Here is a 22,392-nt window from a genome sequence, read left to right as displayed (position 1 = left end):
GTTGAAACTGGTGCCATGAACATGTGACTTGCAGCTAGAGTACAGTTCTGTTCTCTGACGAGTCCCGTTTTAGCCTATAAACAGATTCTAGACGTTATTTCATCTGGAGGCAACGAGGAATGCGGTATCATCCCTCCAACATCGAGAAAGGGACCCTAGATGCGGTGTTCTCGTGTGGGGCGGAATAATGATCAACATCTGCACCCCTCCAAGTTTTTGATAAGGGGTACCGTAACTGCGCAGAGGTACCGAGAAAAGATCGTCGAACCCTATGTGCGACTTTTTAGGGGCATATTGTTGGCCCAGATTTTCTTTTCGTGCACTACAACGCCACTGCACATAGAGCTCGAGTGGTGGAGGAATATCATGAAACTGAAGATATCCAACGACTGCGGTGGTCAACACGAAACCAGACTTAAATCCATCGATCATGTGTGGGATGCTCTTGGGTGTCGCATATGTGGGTTTAGATATGGTGGACTTAGTTGTGGGTCTAGATATGGGTAAACCAGGGCTGCAATACATGTTTTCGATTGCTTTGATGTTTTCTTTATTTTCAGTTAACATTTGAGAGTCTATTTTATTTTCTGTGGAATGTTTTATAATGTTTTCCGAAAGCTTCCTGCTGAGGCACGCAAGGTTGTTGGATGTCATTCTGTGTTAAGGATCCGGGACTCGTGATAATATTAATTCGGTTAGGCTTGTCTATTCCTTTTGGCTAACAGTTTTGCCAGAGCGGTGATATTTTTTTTTTCAACGAGTAGCATCCTTGGAATCGTGTCCAGCATTATCGAGAGGCAGATGGTGAAAGACTTCCCAACGATATATTATGGTAAACTCTTAATTCCTGCCGTATTGTTGAAAAGGTTGCATATATTTTTTTCTTGTAGCATGGAAATGATCCTGAAAAGTGAGTTTGTCACCCAAGATTGGGCAAGTTCAGTATGGGATGAGTCCTTTTACACCATTTCTCATTGGCGAATTCTTGTTTTGTTTTGAATTGTTGATTTGTCTGAAACGTTTTGGAAAATCTAATGTACCTGAAATGTAACTCACTGCGTACATTATCTAACATATTTTAGTATGCCTAAAATATCTATTATTACTTAACTATTGGATAATATAGTTAATATACGCAGTGAGTTACATTTCACAACGCAATATTCATTCAATGTTTTGTAATACTTCACATACTTGGATTCTTAAATGCAAGAATTATTTCATGGCTCTTCTGAGATTTCATAAAATAAACAAATAGCAACAACTAGCGAAATTGTAGTATGCCGGTTAACATTTTCGTAATGCACTTTACTTATTCCTCCTGGATTTTTACGACAAATTAAATGTAACAAATATTTCACGTTTCTGTGTGATGTCACTGAGGCGACCAATTTTTAAGGGCTTTTTTTTACAACGTAGCTAAGTTACTTGGCCTCAGGCACGGGTTGCGAGGTTTTTTTATCCATCAAACAGTAAACCGACCAAAGGACACGAAATTAGACACATTAATACTCATTCCTCATAAAAGAAAATTTACCAACTGTGCTACCCACGAGGATCCTATACCTTGAAGATCGTATTAATCTGTTTTTATCTGATATTTTGTTAAACCAGTGTACATTAGCAGATTTGTGAAGTCATAACTTTGGATTCCTTTAATTTTCTATTAAAATTTGTCAGTAGTTGGGGTGTGGTTTGTTTTAATAGTTTTTTTTTTTAATTCATTAGTTGAAATTTATTTTTAGACTGCAAATTTTAAAATTACATCACCCAATACTTCTTCAAATCCAATTAGATAATAATTTAATTCTTATAATGAATATATGATAATTATAGTATTCATCATAATCATCGATGCAACACCACAGTTTATATTTATTTAACAACTTACGTATGTAGTAACGTCTATGGATTTATTGCAAACTCAGTTCAGCATGTTGGTATGCAATATAAAGATTCGTTGTTCGTATTGAGATATAGCTTATTAGGGCGTGGAGAAAAGTTATCTTTGTAGTCTATTGCACGCAGCCCCATCTCTGCAACTCTTCTGTTGCTGCATGTACAAAATCCTTGAACATATCTTTCATAAGAAGAACATTCAACTCCAGTGAACTTGCAATTCTTGTTCGTTATCGATTCGCTGAAGAATTCTATTGCGCGGATGTGGTTACAGTCAAAGTCGATAGAACCTGAAAAAGAATTGAGTTTTAAATGAATAGAAGGAAGAAACAAAAACAGGAAATACAGGGCATTCTTGAAAGATCATAACAATTTCATTCTGTTGTAACTGTTTAACTGTATGAGAGAAAGAAGTTATTACATGCGGACGGACAAAAAAACAATGATTGTCAGATTTTCTGTTGGTCTGATTTTAATGAAATTTGGAATAACTCAAAAGATCATTCTGTAAGGCCCAAATATAAAATTTCGTGTAGCTCCGTCCAATGGGAGTCTAATTATTACCTGCGGACGGACGGACATGTTGAAATATGTATACGTACATATTCCAATGTTAGAAACTGCTTTAAAGTCTTCTAGTAAATAAACACTTGCAGTTACTCACCAGGACCACATCCAGGTTGCGTGAAGCCGCCATTTGTATAGAAATTAAGGTATCCGATTGGCTCGTATATTCCATAACCACCGATTTCATCGTAGGAACCAAGGCCTATAAACAAAACAAAAAATACAGATCATCTAACCATTTTATTAGCATTCTAAAGAAGGAATTTTCGAAGGGGGTGCCTGTTTATACGCCTTCCTCTAAATAAACACAGAATATGCATGTACACTTGAAATGTGTTGTGCATAAATAAATTATATACATACATATTGTAATTTTAACAAAACTGGCAATAAATTTTGTCAACTTACTTATTGGAAAAGGCAGGCACCTTCCATTAGTGTGAATGACATCCACAAAGCCTGCATCTGACATATCCAGACGATGTTTACGTCCACGCCTACGAAAACAAGGTCCAGCAGGATCCAGTCCTTAAAACGCAATACCAGTTGTAAGTATTATAGTTTTATCATCTACATTAGACACACACTTCTACAGACACAATGCACACATATGAATATGCGTTTATCTCGGGGCCAGTTAATAATATTAATAATAAAGTACAGACCACAATCACTTGTTTCCTAACAGAGTACTAGATCCTGACCAGCTGCATAACTAAGAAGATATCAGACCACTTGGAGAGCCTCATTGCCGATCAGCAGAGTATTCAAGGATCAATTGACCATTGACGTTGCAGTTATGGAGAAATCCTACAAGAAGCACCGCAACTTGTTGATAGAGATACTGAAGATCTACAAAGTCAACCCAATAGTGACACACTTCCTAGAAGCAACTATGGCGAGATGGAGGTCAACCATCAAGGTCGAGAACATTACGATCAGAAAAATATCTGTCACAAGAGGAAACTTCCAGGAAGGTACCATGAGCCCATTGTGGTTCTGTCCAGCACTCAATCTACTGTCCACCATGCTCGATAACAGGGAGTACAGATATATCCTAGAAGAAGAGAGGAAAAACCTGTACATCCTCTCTCTCACATCTAATATACACACATGGATGACACGAAACTCTATGGCTCAAACAAGAATCAACTCCAACATCTACTCAGAATCACCGAAAAATTTAGCACCGACATTAAGATGCAGTTTGGCCTAGAGAAATGCAGGACCGATGGATTGGATCAAGGATATCCCGTCGAACGAAACTACCAACTGAAGACAGGTGAAGAGATTGAAGGCATGACAGAGGGAGATATTTACAAATATCTGGGTATGATGCAGGCGCACCAGTTAGAATACAAGGAGATCAAGGCCCGCAAAACTGAGAAATACCATCAGAGACTGGAAAGCCTGCTAAAATCAAAGCTGAATCGCGGGAATAGGGTCGCAGCCATAAACACCAGTCTCAGTATTAACGTATTCCTCTGGATCAAAAATATGGATCAACACCGGGCTGGATGAGATTATGCATTTCGAGCAGGATAATGATGACCAAGAACCGCCAACACCACCGAAGTCGGCCATCGAGAGACTGACCATAGCACTTAAAGTAGGAGAAAGTGGACTGACTGAACTCATTGAACAAGAGAAGACGACGATTCAGGAACTGCTGGATTACACACAGCACCAATCTATCAAGCAATAAGAACGATAAACAAACGGCACACAACACTCGATCTCAACAAGGAGACAACACTTACAAGACAGAAGACACAAAGACGCACATATAGGTGAAGAAGACACTCCATGGCAGACATTACAATGTCCTCCATCAAGCCTACATAGATAAAATGGCATCCAACGCTTGGCTTACGAATGGAAGGCTCTTTTCCCAGACTGAAGAAGTTAAGCTCGCCATTCAAGACCAGGTAATCAACATCAGGAACTACGGGAAATACAGCGCCAAGGACCACGAAGTAACAGATTACACATGTCGACAATGCCACCTTTTTCCCAAAACAATCCAGCACGTCACTGCAGGATCCAAGGTGAACATCCAGACTGAGAACAGTTACAGACAAGAGCAGGTCACCAGATCATACATCAGAAGCTAGCGCAAAAATAGTAGCTGATCAAAGAAAGTTTATTTAATTAAAGTACGAGACTCAGGCCGTACTAATAATCACAGACTATACTTGGAGAGTGTCTTAATAACGGACAAGACAATCACTCGCAACAGACCACACATAACCCTCATCGATAAGAAGGAAATTGCTACCTATCTGATCGACATAGCGATTCCCAACACCAGAAACCTCCAGAAAACAAATGAGGAAAAGATCAGGAAGTACTCAAACCTAAGACAGGAAGTCAAAGATATTTGGTATATGGAACAAGTAATGACTACCTCGATCACCGTGTTAACCACTGGCATGGTGCCGAAGAACGGCCATAAGAACCTAGCAGCAATAGGCCTCCCGGAGAACAGTTACAGGGATCTCCAGAAAGCCGCGATTCTAAATACCTGTAGGACAATAATCGAGCTCCTGGACCAACAGTAATAACAATAATAATAGTAATCGGACACAACTGTCCACCCTACTGGCACTTCGTACCAGTATGGTGAAGTATTGTTTCAGTGTGATGGTATATATATTTACTTGGTTTGAACTCGGTCCAGTTGTTATCGATAAAATCATGAATACAGCTGTCTAATGTTAAATGTTGAACCACTCTGTTTTATCAGCGCTGCCACAGTTCTTTGAACAGGGGTCGTATTTTTGATAGCGCAATAGCGGCCTGTGTCACAAGGCAGTCTGTAAAAGAGTGGTTTGAAGATAATTAATTAATAAGGGTAATTAATACAAGATGTCCTTGAACAAGCAGAGATCAGTCACAGCCTTACACAGGAGAGTGGAGCAAGATTGACGTCTCCACATAACAAAAGCTCACGAAGATCATGTTTATTAAAATGTAATAATATCTGTAATCGTCCTCGCAAGAAACAGGTTTAAAATTAAAAATAAATAAATACTCAAAATTAACTGAGGATTAGAAAGTTATTTCGACGTTTACGATTATCAAGAATACAATTTAGTCTAGAAATAATAATCAATGTCTTCAACAACAGAAAATATCTTTAAATACTTTTCAATTCTATTTCTAATAATAAAAAATTCTATATTCACCTGTGATGCGGTTTATCACATTAGAATCTGGATTCAGTTTATACAGATCCTTTGCAGAGAATCCTGCAACGTGGGCGCCTAGACTGTGCCCAATCACGTTACACGTTTCCAGTGAAAGCGTTCCCTCTTTCTGTAATAACATAAATTACATCACGAATAAGACAACTGAAGAACTTGGAGTAAGGATGTGCACTTTAGAAAGAAAAGGGGAAGACAAGAATCCCAATAGCAGATTTTAGTGCCAGGAATAAGATTGGCTGGTTAATAACAGTGAAAGGAAAAGGTATGAGGGCTTGAGCTATAACCAGAAGAGACCCCTAAAATGAGTATATTGCTAAAATATTGCAAATGAAAATCCTTACCACTGCTTTGATAAGGAACAAAGCGATTTCTTTACTAGCTATCCTGCTACCTTTCACAGCATCCAAGTAGGGTAAAGTGGTTATTGATGGATATTCAATAATGATTACGTTGCAGTCAATTTCACCGAGCAGTCCATCTTTTAAAACCTGTAAATATAATCAATTAAGTTATCCTTTAATTTCAAGATCGCAATTTCGATTTTTCTCAAAAACAGACTAAAATAGACTTACAAATGTCCAGTGGTCTGGTGGACGTAGTGTATCATTCCAGCCTGGGATGATAATGAATGTTGGCCTTGTTGCTTGGCACGGCAAAAGAGATAATGGCAACGATCCATGCGTATAGTTGGAAGGACTGTCTCTGTTGTCCCTCGTATAGCAAAAGAATGTGGTATTGGCTGGATCGGGAATATCTAATAGAGACAGAATCTGATATTATTTACTAAATAAAAATACTGATACAGTGTTTACTTTTATACAGCTCTTTGATACGATTAATTTAATAATTCACGTTTAAAAATGAAAGCATCCACTATAATTTATAATTATTAAGACATGAAAGAACACTTACAGCCAGTTGATATGCAGAAGAGTTCTTCTACTACATTACCCTGCACCAGCTGGGAAATGAGTAATAGGAAACCAAATAAAATGCAAACAGACTTCATGAGGCTTCGAAATTCTCGCTGCAATAAGTGAAAACAGGAAGTTTAGAATGCGTAAAAATTTCAACCGGAATTAGCGAAATAAAATCATTCATGGATCTGAAAATTTGATCAACTCTTCCTTCGATAGAACCTCAATTATTCGGACGAAAAATTGTAAAATATCAATGGAATGTTCTTTAGTTAAAAATTCACGATAACTAAATTAAAATTTCGAAGAATATTTGATTTTGAGTTATTTACTGACTCTCTTTTGTAATATTTCCTTTAGCAAATACAACGTCATTGGCAATGGCCAACCGGATATAATTTTGACGTCAGAATAGGCTGATTTTCATTCCGTTATAACCATCATGGATCTCAATCGCATATGATATGAATGCTATTTTACAAACAGAGACCGATTTCGTTAACTTAAAGAGTGAAAACAGTTGGTGGTCAATCCAAGGTAGGAAGCATGGATTGGTATTCCACTTGCGAGGTTTTGATAAAGCTAAAATTATAGTTACTTTCAAGGGTAACGTTTTTCCTGGTAAAATTAGCGATGACAGCCAAGAAGCAAAGTACTGAAGAAATAGCCATCTTTAACACGAAGTCCCAAAATTGATAGAAAGTTTAGAAATTTAAGAATAGGTTAAAAATTCGTCTTACCCAGATGAAGACTGTTTTATGAAGTTGTGGCGAACCTTTCAATGACTATGGTGGAAATATTCGAAATATCAGTAAACTAGGTTAAGGCGAGTCGAAGTTACTCTTGTTTAAGAACTATGCGACACCAAACGGCTGTACACAACTTTCCACTTCAAGTAGTTGACCTTGTTGACAGAAGTATTACTCAATAATGAAAGAGCTAGTTGGGAGCTTAAGCCTAAAGTTGGATATCAGTGCGAAAATTTATCGCGAGCGTATAATTATATCTGATTGTGTAATTAAGACTGGTTTGATTGTGTTTTAGTTCGCTTCACGCTGCTGGTAAATTTTAAATTGTGTTATTACAACCAATAGTTTGAAAGAGCAGTGACAGATGCACCCATAAATCTGCACATTTTATAAAACTGTGAGTTGAATCGGGATTGCTCTACCATGGTAACAGAACGTCGCTTAAAAGTCATTCGCATATTCGTGATGGAGGTCAAGGCGAGGAAAGGACCATTACTATCGTCTTGTCATGCCTGGGGGAATTCTAGCTTTCATTTAACTTTTGCTTTTGTGCCTGAGAAATTGCAATATAACTTCCTTATAACTGTCGCCATAATTTAGGTGGAAGTTGTGCAATGACACTTCGTCTGTGCTTGGAAAAAAAGATCAGAAAACAACCCACAAATGACAGCGCTACTCTACTAATGATAGTATGCACTGTGCTTCAGTTATACTTGAAATATTCTATCGTTTCGGAAGACCAACCAGCCAATGGTCGAGTTGGACTGTTGGTCGAAGGACTGATATATGTAATGATATAAAAATTGAAAAAAAAAAATAATTAAATAAACTTTAGAAGGGCTGATTTATTAATTATTATAGATTCTGTTTGATGCAGGATTTTCATGCATCAAATAGCATGAAGTTGGAAAACATCAAAGAACGTAATGGACCCATTAAGTTATAATTTTTAAGTAGCACTCAGTTATCAAATAACTACCATCAAGGGTTGGACTTGTGTTGGATTTGTACAGAACTAATTCATAAAAAGCACATAGATAGATAGATGAAGTTAATGCAAGTAAATTTCATAAAGCGCTGATGAAAATTTTATAGTAATTATGATATTTAATAACTCTTACCTTAGCGAAAGATGAAATATGATGGATTGTCTCTCCAGCGTATACGAACTGAGAGTGGCTTCAATACATACTTTCCTTCGACAAGTGTTTTAGTGAACTGGTTCCGGTGATGCAAGTGTATATTGCTGTAATAAATATGTATGAGTACGTACGTATCTGTTAACTGGTTTCCTGGATTTCTCAGATACTGCTGTTGTGGGGGGATTACCCGCTGATTTCTGAATAATTTCCGACGGCCATGAAGAAATCCATATGAAACCAGCTGTGTATTTCAATGCTAATCTCTCTCTCTGTCAAAATAGCGAATATTTAATGACGCATCTATCATTTTCTACTGCAGCACAAAACCCAAGAAGAAAGACCAATTAAAGTGCCTCCTCCCCATGAAAATGGCATTTACAAACCTTCTATTTGTAAAGAATACGTTTCCAAGGAATACGCTACAATATTTCGACAGTTTGGAATAAATCCAAAGAAATTCTCTGATCAAAAGATGCACAAGATAAATCTAACCAACCTACCAGCCAGCTAACAGGATGAATAAAAGAATTACGTAGTTTAGTAGTTTGAACTGTTGGTTCCTAACACCACTTATTATAAACTTATTATAATTATAGTACATTTATGTCAACTTATAATATGCAAAATCACAATAATAATTGTGATTGAAAAATGGACATAAAACCATCACCAGCAACAATCTCCTATTTTATGTCAACTTATAATATGCAAAATCACAATAATAATTGTGATTGAAAAATGGACATAAAACCATCACCAGCAACAATCTCCTATTTAAAATGTGTGAACACAATTCTCTAGAAAGATTGCACGTTACAGAAGTTGTTGTAATAATTTATGAAATAAAAGGAAAGTTAATTATAATCGTATTTATCAATACAATCAATAAATTCTCTGAAGAGTCGATTACTGTAGGTATTGGAAGAGTATAAATAACTTTTAGAGCTGGGCACAGCGATTGTATTCTTCACATAAAAACTGAGCATATTTTAGACCAGTTTTTATTGGAATTGACTGAGTTATGGAGTTCTAATAATTGATTAAATTATATAAATGTTGTATGAAGCATTTCCAAATGCTTCTTTCCTTTAATGGCGTCAGGGAAAACACATTTGAAACGTGTCCATGCAGATGTATTGCAGCTCATCTTAGTACACGTATCGCTTTCATTTATCTCTAAATATGCGTTGTGGGTAACACAGTTGGTAGGATCGCCATCCTCTCCATACCGGGTATAAAAGACCGGGGTTCGAGTCCTGTTGATGACGAGAGGAATTTTTGTGGATGTTTAAAGTGGCTGAGTCAGTTGGACTCAGTCAGCTAGGATTCCAAGAGAGGGAGAGGTGTTGAAAGAGGTTTGGTGACAAAATCTGTCCAGTGAAGATCTAGTATAGCAGTTGGCGATCTTGTAATGCTCTGTGACTTTATGCCATTATAATCTGAAGCGATTGTATAACTTCTTCAAGAACATCAGTTTTCTCTTAATAAGATAATTGATTAAAGAGCTAAACATTAAAATAAACATCTAAGGTCTGAACCAGAGACTTATGGGACTGTAGTTCACAACCGTTTATAGACTGTATACTGAGTGATCACTGAATTATGACCACCCTTATGAAAACTGAATGCGACCCCGTTGACCACGTGAGGTACGAGAGTGCGGTGTTAGTCGACCTCTACACCATAGATAAGGTGTCAGTGGTTCAGTAGGTAGTAAAATTCCGAGCGTGATGGGTAAAAGGAAGGATTTATCGGACTTTGATAAAGGACAGATTGTGGGTGCTCGACGAGCTGGTGCCTCGATTTCCCAAACGGCTGAACTGTTAGGGTGTTCGAGAGCTAAGAATCATTGATCTAAGAATGATTTTTTTTAATAAAAAAGATAAAAAAATAATAAAATATGTACATATAATTGCACTAAAGCGATAACTTAGCAGAAATGTTACAATAATTAATAATTCTCTGTATTACGGTACGAGAGTATCCAGGAGTAAGTCGAAGGACTTTCAGCTGCCGGAAACGGATAATTTTTTTAAACATTTTTCTATTTTAATTGACCTAATTACAACATTAAATAGCATTCTGTGAATAGCTTTATAGTGTTAGTCACGTAAGTTAGTTTATTTTTACATTTAACTAGAGATTTTGTAAGTTTCTACTTAATATACCTAGAACCTTGTATCGGTGATTTGGTGCGAATATCCTATCTCGTGACTTTTGAACCGTAATGGTAATATTCTCAATTAAATTGAATTTGAACGGAAATCGGGCTCACGCCACAGCAGCAAAGCAAAGAGCTCAAAGTAGCGAGAGTGCAGTGACTGTGGGATGAGCTGAGGGGAGCACTTGTCCTCTGAATGACGGCCTCACAAAATGTATTGCTAGTTTGGTGTTTACGAGAATATTGTACATAAATTATAGTCTTCATTGTAGTTAAAAAAATAAATAAATAAAACAAAAACGGTAAATATAAGGACACTCTATAATCAGCATTTATAACTATTGATATTTAATCGCCTTGACCCGTATCAATAATGTCAATTAGTATCATCAATTGGTATTTAACCATGTAATATCTCCTGAGACCGACTGACTGGGCCACAGTATTACGCGGTGCTTTCCATAATATTATGTAAATGCATTATTGGGTTTTCGAGCAGAAGACTTTATTCACCATTTCGACAGCAGTTGTCGACGGATCCACCCACTATCTGATGAAGGTCCAGCAAAACCAAAAGCAGCTGTAAAAGAGGTGCCTTGAGTTTTAATGAAAATGGAGTTGTTGAATTATATTATTTTTTTTAATATTGGCCACCGATTTTTCTCCACTATTTGAAATAGTCAAAAAACTAAAAAAATAAGCATCCTTCACTTGTTTTCTTCGATAATGGTTTATGTTGAACGTAACTTGGTGATCCAGACGCTGTACAGGGTTTCGGTACCGGAAGTTTGAAAAGACACTTTGATAAAATTTAATCGGATGTACAGGGACACTATCTTACAATAAATATGTCTGAATGTTTTCATTTGAGTTTAATTCTTTCCTATTGGATAATTTTATTTATTTTATACCACTGTTATAGTTATCTGATGATAACACCTTGTTTATGTATAATTTAACATGTGTAGATTTAATTTACCAAGTGTAGCGTAATTAAATTAGAATCACAGTTATTTATCTCGTCGGAATATAGCAATTATAAGATTATCATCAGAGAATTTTGCGATAAAGTTCCTCCCTACAGCAAATGGCTGAAAAACTCAATTTTTACAGAGAATGGTCCATTTCCAACAGAATTATGAGGCGGTAGCATAAAATTCTGAGATTTTCGTAGTCGCACGCTTATACACTTGTGTGCAAAACTTGAGGACCAACACTATTTCTAAAGGTTACAACCACAAAATCAAACGAAACAGCCTGTTGTGATTCGCATAACTGTAGCCGTTCAGGAGAAAGCTGGTGCACATGCAAAAATTTGAATCGTGATGAGAGGGCTCACATAAACAGATAAAAGCAGCAGTTCAGCAGTTAAGTGCAAATTACCGAATGGTGAGCGCGATTGTTACAGACGTTCGATTGGTTTCATACAGTGCTACAGACAACGAAATGGCCAGTAGACAACGTCTGGATGACTTTACCTGAGGTCGAACAATTGGGAAGCTTGAGGAAGGCCGAAGTGCGAGGAGTGTAGCTGCACAGTTCGGTATCACGTGCGTGGTCGGCCTTCAGAACGACAGGTACAGCTGCTCGAAAGGAAGTGGTGGTCGGCTACGAAAAACAACGCCCAATGATGACCGCTATATACTCCACAGGCCAAGAGGGACCGACACCAGCCAGCGAGATCCATTGCAAACCAGCTGCACAGGATCCAGGATATTGCGGTTTACTGTGGCCAGGCGACTCCACAAAGGTGGACTGTTTGCCCAACGGCCAGTACGCCGTATCCCTTTAACACCTGCCCATCGGAGACACCGTTTACTGTGGTGCATCGAACACAAGGACTGGACAGCAGCGCAATGGGATAAGGTACTCTTTACTGATGAGAGTAGATTCAGTCTCAGCAGCGATTCTGGACGTCAGCTACCCTGGCGAGTGGTTTGCACACGGTATCACCCCGCAAACATCACTGAAAGGGATCGATATGGCGATCGAGGTGTTCTCGTCTGGGAAGGCGTTATTTTGGATGGACGTACACAACTCCAGATACTGGAAGGCGGCACTGTAATTGTTTATGTGCACGCTACTATACTGAAGTAATCCTTCCCCATGTGCGTCTGTTCTGAGGAAGGATTACCTCAGTATAGTAGCGTACACATGGGGAAGAATTACCTCAGTATAGTAGCGTGCACATACTGAGGTAATCCTTCGCCATGTGCCTCTGTTCCGAGGTGTCATTGGCCCCGAGTTCGTCTTTATGAATGATAACGCCACACCCTATCGCACTGACTGCAGCTGTTGATATGCTTTTGGAAAGTGAGGACATTGTTCGTATGGATTGGCCTGCCCGTTCCCGCAATCTAAATCCCATCGAACACATATGGGACGCTCTGAGGAGATGCCTAGCGAACAATTGTACAGAGAAATAGAGTGGGCCAGTAAATCAGAATGTCTTATAATGGGGGATTTTAACTTCCCAGATATTGACTGGAACTTGTGGGTTGGTCACTCACACACTAGTCAGACTTTTGTGGATTTATTGGATGATTGTTTTCTGCAGCAGCATGTTCGAGAGGCAACCAGAGAAAGTAACACTCTTGATCTGGTTATCAGCAGTGATCATTCGTGTATTAAGAATTTGCAGATAAAGGAACCACTAGGTGGCAGTGATCACAGTGTGCTGAAGTGGGATTTACTCAAAGAGGTAACTACCATCAAGGTAAAGGAAAGGGTTTTTGCTTCCGTAAAGGGGAGTACAGTGGTCTCAGACAGTTTTTAAATTCTGTAAGTGGGATCAACTGACGATGTTACAAACAGTAAATTCTAAGTGGGAAGCATTCAAAGAATTAATCGTGGAAGCTACTACACTTTATATACCGATTAAGAAATATCGTTCAAGGTTTAGGCCTAAATGGTTATCAAATGAACTAATGAGACTCGTGACAGAGAAGAAAAATGCATGGGATGCATATAAATTATCAGGTGACGCAGAAGCCTGTGGCAGATATAAGCTAGTCTGTAATCAGGTCACAAAGGAGGTTCGGCAGGCGTAGGCGGATTACGAGAAATCTTTGGCAAAAGATGCTAAGAAAAACAGCAAGGATTTCTTTACTTATATAAACTCTAAAAGGAAGGGGGTGAATCTGATTGGTCCACTTGACATCGATGGTTCGACTGTTGATGATCCTGCTCAGATAGCAAACAAACTGAATGAGTATTTTGCATCTACATTCACACGTGAGGAATTATTACAATTTGAAAATGGAAGAAGGTTATCAAATTGTAGCAGTGTGCTTAATGATTTTGTAATAACTGAGAGCAAAGTGGAAGAGAAATTGTTGAAGTTAAACATAAGAAAGGCACCTGGGGTGGATGGGATCTATCCAGTTATTTTAAAGGAGGCGGCAAAGCAACTAAGCAAACCCTTAGCCATAATTATGAGAGCATCCTTGGACTCAGGGGAGGTTCCCACGGACTGGAGATGTGCAAATGTGTCCCCAATTCACAAAGGTGGATCGAAGGGTGACACGAGTAATTACAGACCAGTTAGTTTAACTTCTGTTCCGGGTAAAATAATGGAGTCGCTGGTTAAAGATGCATTGCAGGATCATCTAGACAAGACTGCAGCAATAATTCAAACACAGCATGGGTTTGTTAAGGGAAAGTCTTGTCTGACAAATTTGATAGGATATTATGATGTGGTTACAAAGGAACTGGATGCAAAAAATAATTTTGATATCATATATTTGGATTTCAGGAAAGCTTTTGACACTGTTGCGCATGGAAGACTACTGTACAAATTGGAGCAGAATGGTATTAAGGGTAAGTTGCTACAATGGATAAAAGGATGGTTAAGTGGGAGAAGACAGAGGGTGGTAATCAATGGGTGCTGCTCTTCGTGGACTAATGTTATTAGTGGAGTCCCACAGGGTTCGGTGTTGGGTCCACTGTTGTTTTGTGTATTTATCAATGATATTGATGAAGGTATATCAGGCTTAATGTCGAAGTTTGCAGATGACACAAAGGTTGGCAGGGTTGTTAATGACAGTAATGGCAGTGTGCTACTGCAACAGGATCTAGATAATTTGGGCAGATGGGCTAAGAAGTGGCAACTGAAGTTTAACCTTGACAAATGCAAAGTACTGCATATGGGTAGAAGTAACCCCAGAGAAACGTACCAACTGTGTGGTACTACACTTAAGGTGGTAGAAAATGAAAAAGACCTGGGAGTAATTGTGCAGTCAGATATGAAGTTTTCTGAGCAGTGCAGACAGGCTGCTAGGGCGGGTCATGGGGTTTTGTCAATGATATATAGGAATTTTGCTAGCAGGGAAAAGGAGGTGATTGTCGCTCTGTATAAGGCAATGGTCAGGCCACGCCTTGAGTACTGCGTACAGGTATGGAGGCCTCATTTTAGGAAGGATGTAGATTTACTTGAGCATGTACAGAGAAGGGCACAAGATTGGTGAGGGGAATGAAGGGATCCTCTTACCAAGAGAGGCTTAAGTTCTGCCAATTGCAGTGGCTGGAGACTAGGCACCTGCGCGGTGATCTGATTGAGGTCTATAAGGCCTTGAATGGGTTGAGCACGCTGAATTCTGATGGGATCCTTCCACTTGTTCAGATTACCAACCTACGGGGACGTAAGTTCAAATTAAGAAAGGACAGATGTAGAATAGATGTGCGGAAATTTGCCTTTAGCCAGCGGGTGGTTATTTGCTGGAACAAACTTCCATCTGTCGTTGTGGAAGTTGATAGGTTAAATAAATTTAAGGAGGAACTGGACAGGCATTTGGAGGGAATGGTGTGATTTTTTTTTTTTTTTTTTTTTGGCTGATGCTGCATAAGCTCCTACACTTGCTTTCTTGCATCATGTGCCACTACTACTACTACTACTACTACTACTACTACTACGTCCACACCCACCAGAAAATGTTCACCAGCTGAAGATGGCGCTGATAGAGGAATGGGCGATGTTACCTCAAGAACTTATCAACAATATTGTTCTAAGTATGGACAGGTGGGGCAAAGCGTGCATCGACATTAGGGGTGGCCATATCTCCTACTAAGGACTACCTCTTTCCTTTGTTCCATCTTTGGCAGTGATGCATCTGTATCATGGCAGCCAGTGCTATGTTGCCATTTTTGAATAAAGTCCCTCTGTATCGTTTTGTTTCCGTTGTTGTGTCGGTGTTGTTTTCTTCATCATTTCTGTACCTCACGAGGTTCCTTTGGTATGCCTTTCCCATATACAGACCACTCCTATGAGAACCTACAGGTGAAAACTTGACTGGTCCTTAAGTTTTGCACACCAGTGTACGGAAGCCCCTTCTTTCTAAAAATTGAAAAATTCAACTGGAATGGTTCCGCCAACGCCAAGACTGAACGGAATAGTAGAGAAGGATCATGTGCTCTACCGAGTCTCGATTTGCACAAGTATGCCAATGGTAGGGTGAAAGTGTGGCGTGAACCTCAGTAAGTCAAGCATCCAGGCATGCATTCAAACCTAGAACTAGACTCCCTCAGACGCCTGGTAGAATCAATGCTACGACGTGTACGGGCAATAATTCGGGAAAAAGTGGCTCTAATAAATATTGAATAAATGTTTATAATTTTTTGGCCAGTGTGTATAGTACAGTACAATAAATTTGTAATGCCAAAAAATTTCCAATACCTCCCCTCCGCTAGTTGTCTAGTTCTCCTTTGAATTTAAACAAACCAAAATATCCACTTCCACAACAGCAGATGAAAGTTTGTTCCAACAATGAACTTCCCGCTTGCTGAAGACAAACTTCCGCACAGGTTTCCTGCAGCCCTCCTTCCTCAAATTGAATTTGCACCTATTTCCAGATGTTGCACCTGCGAGGTGCAACAAAGGTGCAACCTTTGGAAACGGGTGTAAATTCGAATATGCGGACACATTCGCACAGCCGAATCCGTAGGAACCTCCCTTGAGTCCAAAGTTAGTATCATAATTATGGCCAAGGATTTACTTACCATCTTTGCTACCTCCTTTAATATAATTGGATAAATCCCATCCGCGAACGGTGTCTTTTTAATTTTTAGTTTCAACAATCTCTCTTCCACTTTCGTCTTGCTTAGCGCAACATCATTTAACTCCCTGTTATACTGATAAATATTTGGTGTTCCATTCCGTAAAGAATTCCTCATGTGTGAGTGAATACAGTTGCAAAATACCTATTCTGTTTATGAGAAACCTGAGCAGGATCATCAATAATTAAACCAACGATATAAAGTGGATCAATGTGATTTAATCCCTTTTTCCTATAATTAACGTAAGTAACGAAGTCTTTGCTGCTTTTCTTTGCATTCTTTTCCAGAGACGTCTCAAAGACATTTTCAAGGATGCAGTAGAGTCCAACTTCCTTGTAATGATGAAAATGCCCTCAAACTTAAGATTGGAGCTAAATTCAGAATATTGCAGCAGATTATTCATGTACGAGTGGACAATTTCTTCACAGAGGGGATATTTACAAATTAGACCGATTCCCCGATGACATCAGTCATGAATTTCTAAGGAGAAACATTTTGGAATCGTCAACCACACTAGGAACCTTGAGTGACGAACTCCTTTGCTAAAACCTGACCTCTAATATCACCAGAAATATTGAATATTCCCATTAAAAGATTACTTTACAACTACAAAATGAATACATTTACAACAAAGTTCACGCATGGTATTATTGAGTCTCAACAGAATGTATTTATAAACCGCGCTTATTTAACTTATACCAGTTATTTCGTGAATGATCATAGTATTTTCAAGTGTAACCAATTTACACTGTGATTCTGTAGTATCTTTACAACTTTAGATATTTATAACAAGTCTGTGTTTCGTGCGAAATGAAAACAAATGACATGGCAGGGAAGAGAAAATCAGGGAGTAAAATTCTACTCCGGGTTGCAGTTGTATCTGGTAGCAGAGGCGTTGTTGCTGAAGAGACAGACAAAACAGCTGAATATCGCAGATGGAGGGAAAGCACTATGTGCATTTTTGTTCTAAGAAACGCAGTAATCTAATCATTCGTGGCCACTGAGAAACATATCTCCAAAGTCCGATAAAAGGAGTTCCTTTCTCACTATGTCTTAACTTGAATTTTAATTAAAAATGATTATAAATGGCTGTTTCTTTATTTTAATTTTGATTTTTCAAAAACAGATCATTGCACAAATCTTTGTTAGGTATTCTTCTTTAATGATGCTCTATATTTCTACAATGCCTGGAAGCACATTTGCTTGTCTAAAATATAACTGGAACACATTAAACACAAATTCGTATTATGCGTGTTACATCTTGCATGCATTATAACCTAAACTGTTGTATTGTACACGGGACTAGCAATTATTTGGAACACAATAGGGAGGCTCACTCTCTGTATTGAGATACAGTTGATTTACACCTTCAGGAAATCGATCTTTGTAGTCTGTCGCGTGCAGTCCCATCACAGCAACTGTTCCATTGCTGCATCTACACATTCCTTCTTTATACTTTTCATATGAATCGCATTTTATGGCAGTGAAATTGCAATTTTTATTGGAGATGGACTCTCCAAATAGGTATATCGGACGGCTATGGCTGCACCTATAGTCGAAAATATCTGAAAAGAAATTTCTTTTTGAAATACATCTTAGAAATAAGGGAATAAAATAAACATATTTCCATCATTTACTTATATTTGTATATTATCGATAAATTTCTGAAGAATGTTATGCCTTCTTTCAGAAGAGTACAAATGCCAAAGTTACTCACCAGACCCACATCCTGCTTGAATGAAGCCACCATTTGGATAGAAGTCCAGGTTTCCGATTGGCTCATAAAGTCCAGCACCGTTTATTACATCAGGTACACCAATACCTGTGAAAAACAAAAGATAAAAGTACCACTGTAACCATTAGGTTAATATATAATTTATTTCATTGATGCATATTGCTCTGAGAATCTTCAGGGGGCCGTCGTTGTTGTTGTAAGGTTTTAGGAGCATCAGCGACTAAGGCCATATTGCTCCGTGTATATTGTCTCTAAATTGCATGTATTGTGAGGTCGATTTTCTGTTTTCTTGTGGAACAGCCTGAGTTTCTGGGAGAAAAAAACCGTGGTACTCTCGTCTGAGACCGACTAACTCAGCCAAGTAAACGGCCCATAAAAATTCCTCCCATCATCAACGGAACTCGAACTCTGGTCTTTTGCACTCGGTGTGGGAAGAACGGCGATCGTATCAACTGTGCAACTTACGAAGGCCCATGGGGCCGACTTGTGAGAATGGATTAGCTCCACCTTATTCAAACCAGAATGTATAGAGATTGAAAATTGAGTTCATGTGTGCATGTTTCTTCTAAGACCAGCTAATCTCTTCTCAGTTAAAGAAACCCGATAAATATTATTTGCAAAAAAACTAAACCGTTTCCGTAAATCTTCCAAATCAACTGGCTCTAATTCTAACTTAGTACTAAACCTACACGAAAGAGTTGTAGAATCTCTTTAGATATTTTATAGAGGACCGATTTCGATGGTCCTCTTAAGATAATACAGTACCTCTGGGCTCTAAAATGTGTTATCAACTTAAATAAGTAGTCGAATTCCCCTACCATTTTGATACCAAAGAAGATGAGGCAGTAGAAATCACAATCATTACTCAACTATCATTTTTCTTGAAGAGCTAGCCATGTTGTATTAATAAACAGTTCTCTGGCAAGAGCACCTTTAAATGAGAATCTGATGAAATTATTTAATTGCAAGTTGTGTACTGATACGGATTTCACTTAATGTAGAAGAAAATGAAGTTTATTTATTTTTTTCCCCTAACACGACAAATATTTATTTGTCGTTCCTGAAAAAAAAAAACATGTAGGGCAGAAAGTGTGTGCAGATCTAACGGTGGTTGGTTGATTCTGTACAGAATGAGGTTAGGCCATCGCATTCGTATATAATGTACGTAAATTGCTCATGCTCAATTCGCCCGTTTTCGTTGGATGAAAAACCTGAGTTTTGGACTTTCAGACACCGACTGCTTCGGCTATTTTGTGAAACAATCCATAAAATTTGATTTATTTAGAATGAACAGAATTCGAACCCAGAATTTTTGAAACGGCGTAGAAAGGCAACTGTCGTAACCACTAATATTGACCAATTTTCCCATCCGTAGCCATCTTTATCAGTGTCTTAAAGAATTTCTATAGATATTATCAGGGAAAATAAAAGACATTCCAGTAAATCAACTAACTCCAGTGTACATGCATTCCAGGAAGATTCCATGGTAGTACCCTACGTTGTCGAAAAATTCAAGAAAGTGCCATTAATCACAACCCTGAGCCTTCTGTCCTGCAGCGATATTTTGACATTCAGCTTGAATCATCAAAATTTTACAATTCTACGATAGGGATGCCTCCAGTAGGTAGCTGAGTTGTCAAATGCAAATGTACAGTAGTACAACTCTGATATGATCGAACTTCTAGCCTAAGTGATTGTTAAATACGCTGGTGTTATTGTTTTCTCTCCATCCTGCAAAATGTTCTGACTCTATGTGGATTTCCCAATAAAATTTATTATTTTTATTTTATATTTACAAACGGAAATTTGTCAGACGTTAATATTTCAGGCTTCCCTTTTATGTTTCTAATAATTTTAAATTTGTACACATACAATTTTGACAATATATTGCAACACACACATAAAAAGTTACGATAATTATTGTTGACTCACTTATTGGAAAGTTTCTTGCATTGGTATGAATTACGTCCACAAAATCTGCATCTCTTCGATCCAGACGTTCATTTGGTGGTTGGTTGCGAAAGCAAGGTCCAGCAGGGTCCAGTCCTTGAATATATATTAACAGATCGATTAAGTAACTTAGTCATCAGCTATATAATTAGTTGTGAAGTGATCATTTTAGGAAACTGGTCAGGTTTTCGATCATGAGAAAGCAATTATTCTTCTAGTTTAACTAATCAGGTCAATCAATATTAACATTCAAATGTACATGAATAAAAAAAGTATTTTCTAGATTTGTCAGTTTGACAGCTTATGATTTTTATGTTATTAATTTATTTTATAAGATCATTAATCAATTAATAATTATTGTTATCAATTAATTTTACAAGGGCTCGTAATATGCGTGTACAGCTCTTCGGAGATCTGTACACTTATACTGTTTTTTCTCTCTGAAACCCAGTTTCAGAGAGAAAATCCATACAATCCTCTCCCGATACTGATTAACCTGGGCGCTGTATGAATCCGGGCCTTTTATTGTACGATGTGGAAGCGCAGCAACCATAGCCGTTTCGCATGGAGATATACCAGCAAGCGAATCCATTTAACCATTTAAAAATCAATATCGCGATTCTACAAAGAAGTATAAACATTGGTGGAATTCTTTGCCCCCAAGAAGTTACATTAACTGGGAGAACCAGCGCCCAGAACAGAATGTTCATCTCCATCTCACCAATTATCACTGGGGAAATGAAGATGAGCAGGCAGGTAACAGACAAGGGTAAGAGAATGGCAATTCAATTAATTATTTAAGAATTTCTAGTTGTACTGAAATAATCTGAAAGATACTTAAAGCAGATATAAAGCAATGGAATTGTTCTTATATGTAGTAAATTCATAATCACCTGTAATTCGATGTAGTATATCAGAACTGGCATCCGATGTATAGACATATTTTGCAGCGAGTCCAGCAATATGAGCACCCAGACTGTGTCCAATGGAGTGGCTACTGTTCAGCAAAATATTCCCAAACTCCTGTAATCACATAGATAGTCTTTGTTTGTAAATATGTGAAGAGGATTGGTATTAGAAAGTGTTTAGCATCTTTCTGAAATTGAATCTGAACTTAATGCTCAACGGGAATCTACTCACCACTGCTTTTATAAGGAAAGAGCCGACTTGTTCAGCAATTATTGTGCTCTTTTGAACAGCCATTGAATAAGACAATCCTGCGACTTGTATATAATTAATTAAAATCACATTACAGTCTTGTAAATCCAATAAGCTGTCTTTGTAAACCTGTAAAATAAAAATTAAATGATTATTTAGCTACTAAACTATTTTTTCTTAAAATTTACCAGGAATTTTAGATTTAAGAAAGGGTCCATAGAAATGGGGAAAAAGAAATCCTTCAAGAAAAATAAGAAAACGATAATCAGCAATTCTTTTGATTAGTTTTATTATGAAGTGTTTGAAGTTCCATGCATGTGGTAAATGCAAAGTGATCAATACCCATGAGTACATATGGAACTATGATTATGGCAGAAATTTTATCAGGTTCTTAATAATGGACCTTGAATATCTGCCGGATGTTGTTATCCTTTGTAGAAATTTCTTTTTAGCTTTGTTTTGTGGTAGGATTTTAGGCGCACTGGCAACTTAAGCCGTATTGCGCGTATTATGTCTGTAAATTACGTGTATTCTGCGGACGATTTGCTGTTTGTTGGATGAAAAACTTTATTTCTCGTATAAAAACCCATTCGAACTCATGTTTTTCCCCACCTGGTGGGGAGGATGGCAATTCTACCAAGCATGCTAACTCGATAGCTTTGTAGAAATAGTTATCCTATGACTACAGTGCTGTTCTGTACATATTAAAACGTAAGGTAAGGCAGAATATATAACACTAATCCACGATATCTTGTTACTCCTTGTTTTGTTTCACCCGTAGCACCTAAATTTATTTTATATTTGGAAGTTAACTGAATGTAAGAATGAGTGACAAAAGCAATTAGCACATGGAA

The 22,392-nt window shown here is 37.9% G+C and overlaps 1 protein-coding gene across 2 annotated transcripts; it reads right to left on the bottom strand.

The window, feature by feature from the left end:
* Positions 1-1,888: 1,888 nt before the first annotated feature.
* On the bottom strand, positions 1,889-8,547 carry LOC150082656 (pancreatic triacylglycerol lipase-like). Of its 2 annotated transcripts, none has more exons than XM_090378729.1 (8): positions 8,463-8,547; positions 6,588-6,702; positions 6,248-6,429; positions 6,017-6,163; positions 5,655-5,784; positions 2,875-2,994; positions 2,564-2,668; positions 1,889-2,189 (listed from the first exon to the last, which is right to left on the bottom strand). In XM_090378729.1, the coding sequence occupies exons 2-8, from the start codon at positions 6,682-6,684 to the stop codon at positions 1,930-1,932; spliced, it is 1,041 nt and encodes a 346-aa protein (XP_090234855.1). In that variant the 5' UTR covers positions 6,685-6,702; positions 8,463-8,547; the 3' UTR covers positions 1,889-1,929. The 2 variants fall into 2 exon arrangements, with proteins under 2 accessions (XP_090234855.1, XP_090234854.1); XM_090378728.1 differs by lacking the exon at positions 8,463-8,547 and adding an exon at positions 7,333-7,429.
* Between the last annotated feature and the right edge of the window lie 13,845 nt (positions 8,548-22,392).

Source organism: Mastigoproctus giganteus, chromosome 7 (genome assembly GCF_048544385.1).
Source record: "Mastigoproctus giganteus isolate SK-2022 chromosome 7, ASM4854438v1, whole genome shotgun sequence".
Lineage (NCBI taxonomy): Eukaryota > Metazoa > Arthropoda > Arachnida > Uropygi > Thelyphonidae > Mastigoproctus > Mastigoproctus giganteus.
The sequence above is the reverse complement of the archived record's forward strand: the minus strand, read 5'-3'. Positions and strand labels throughout refer to the sequence as shown.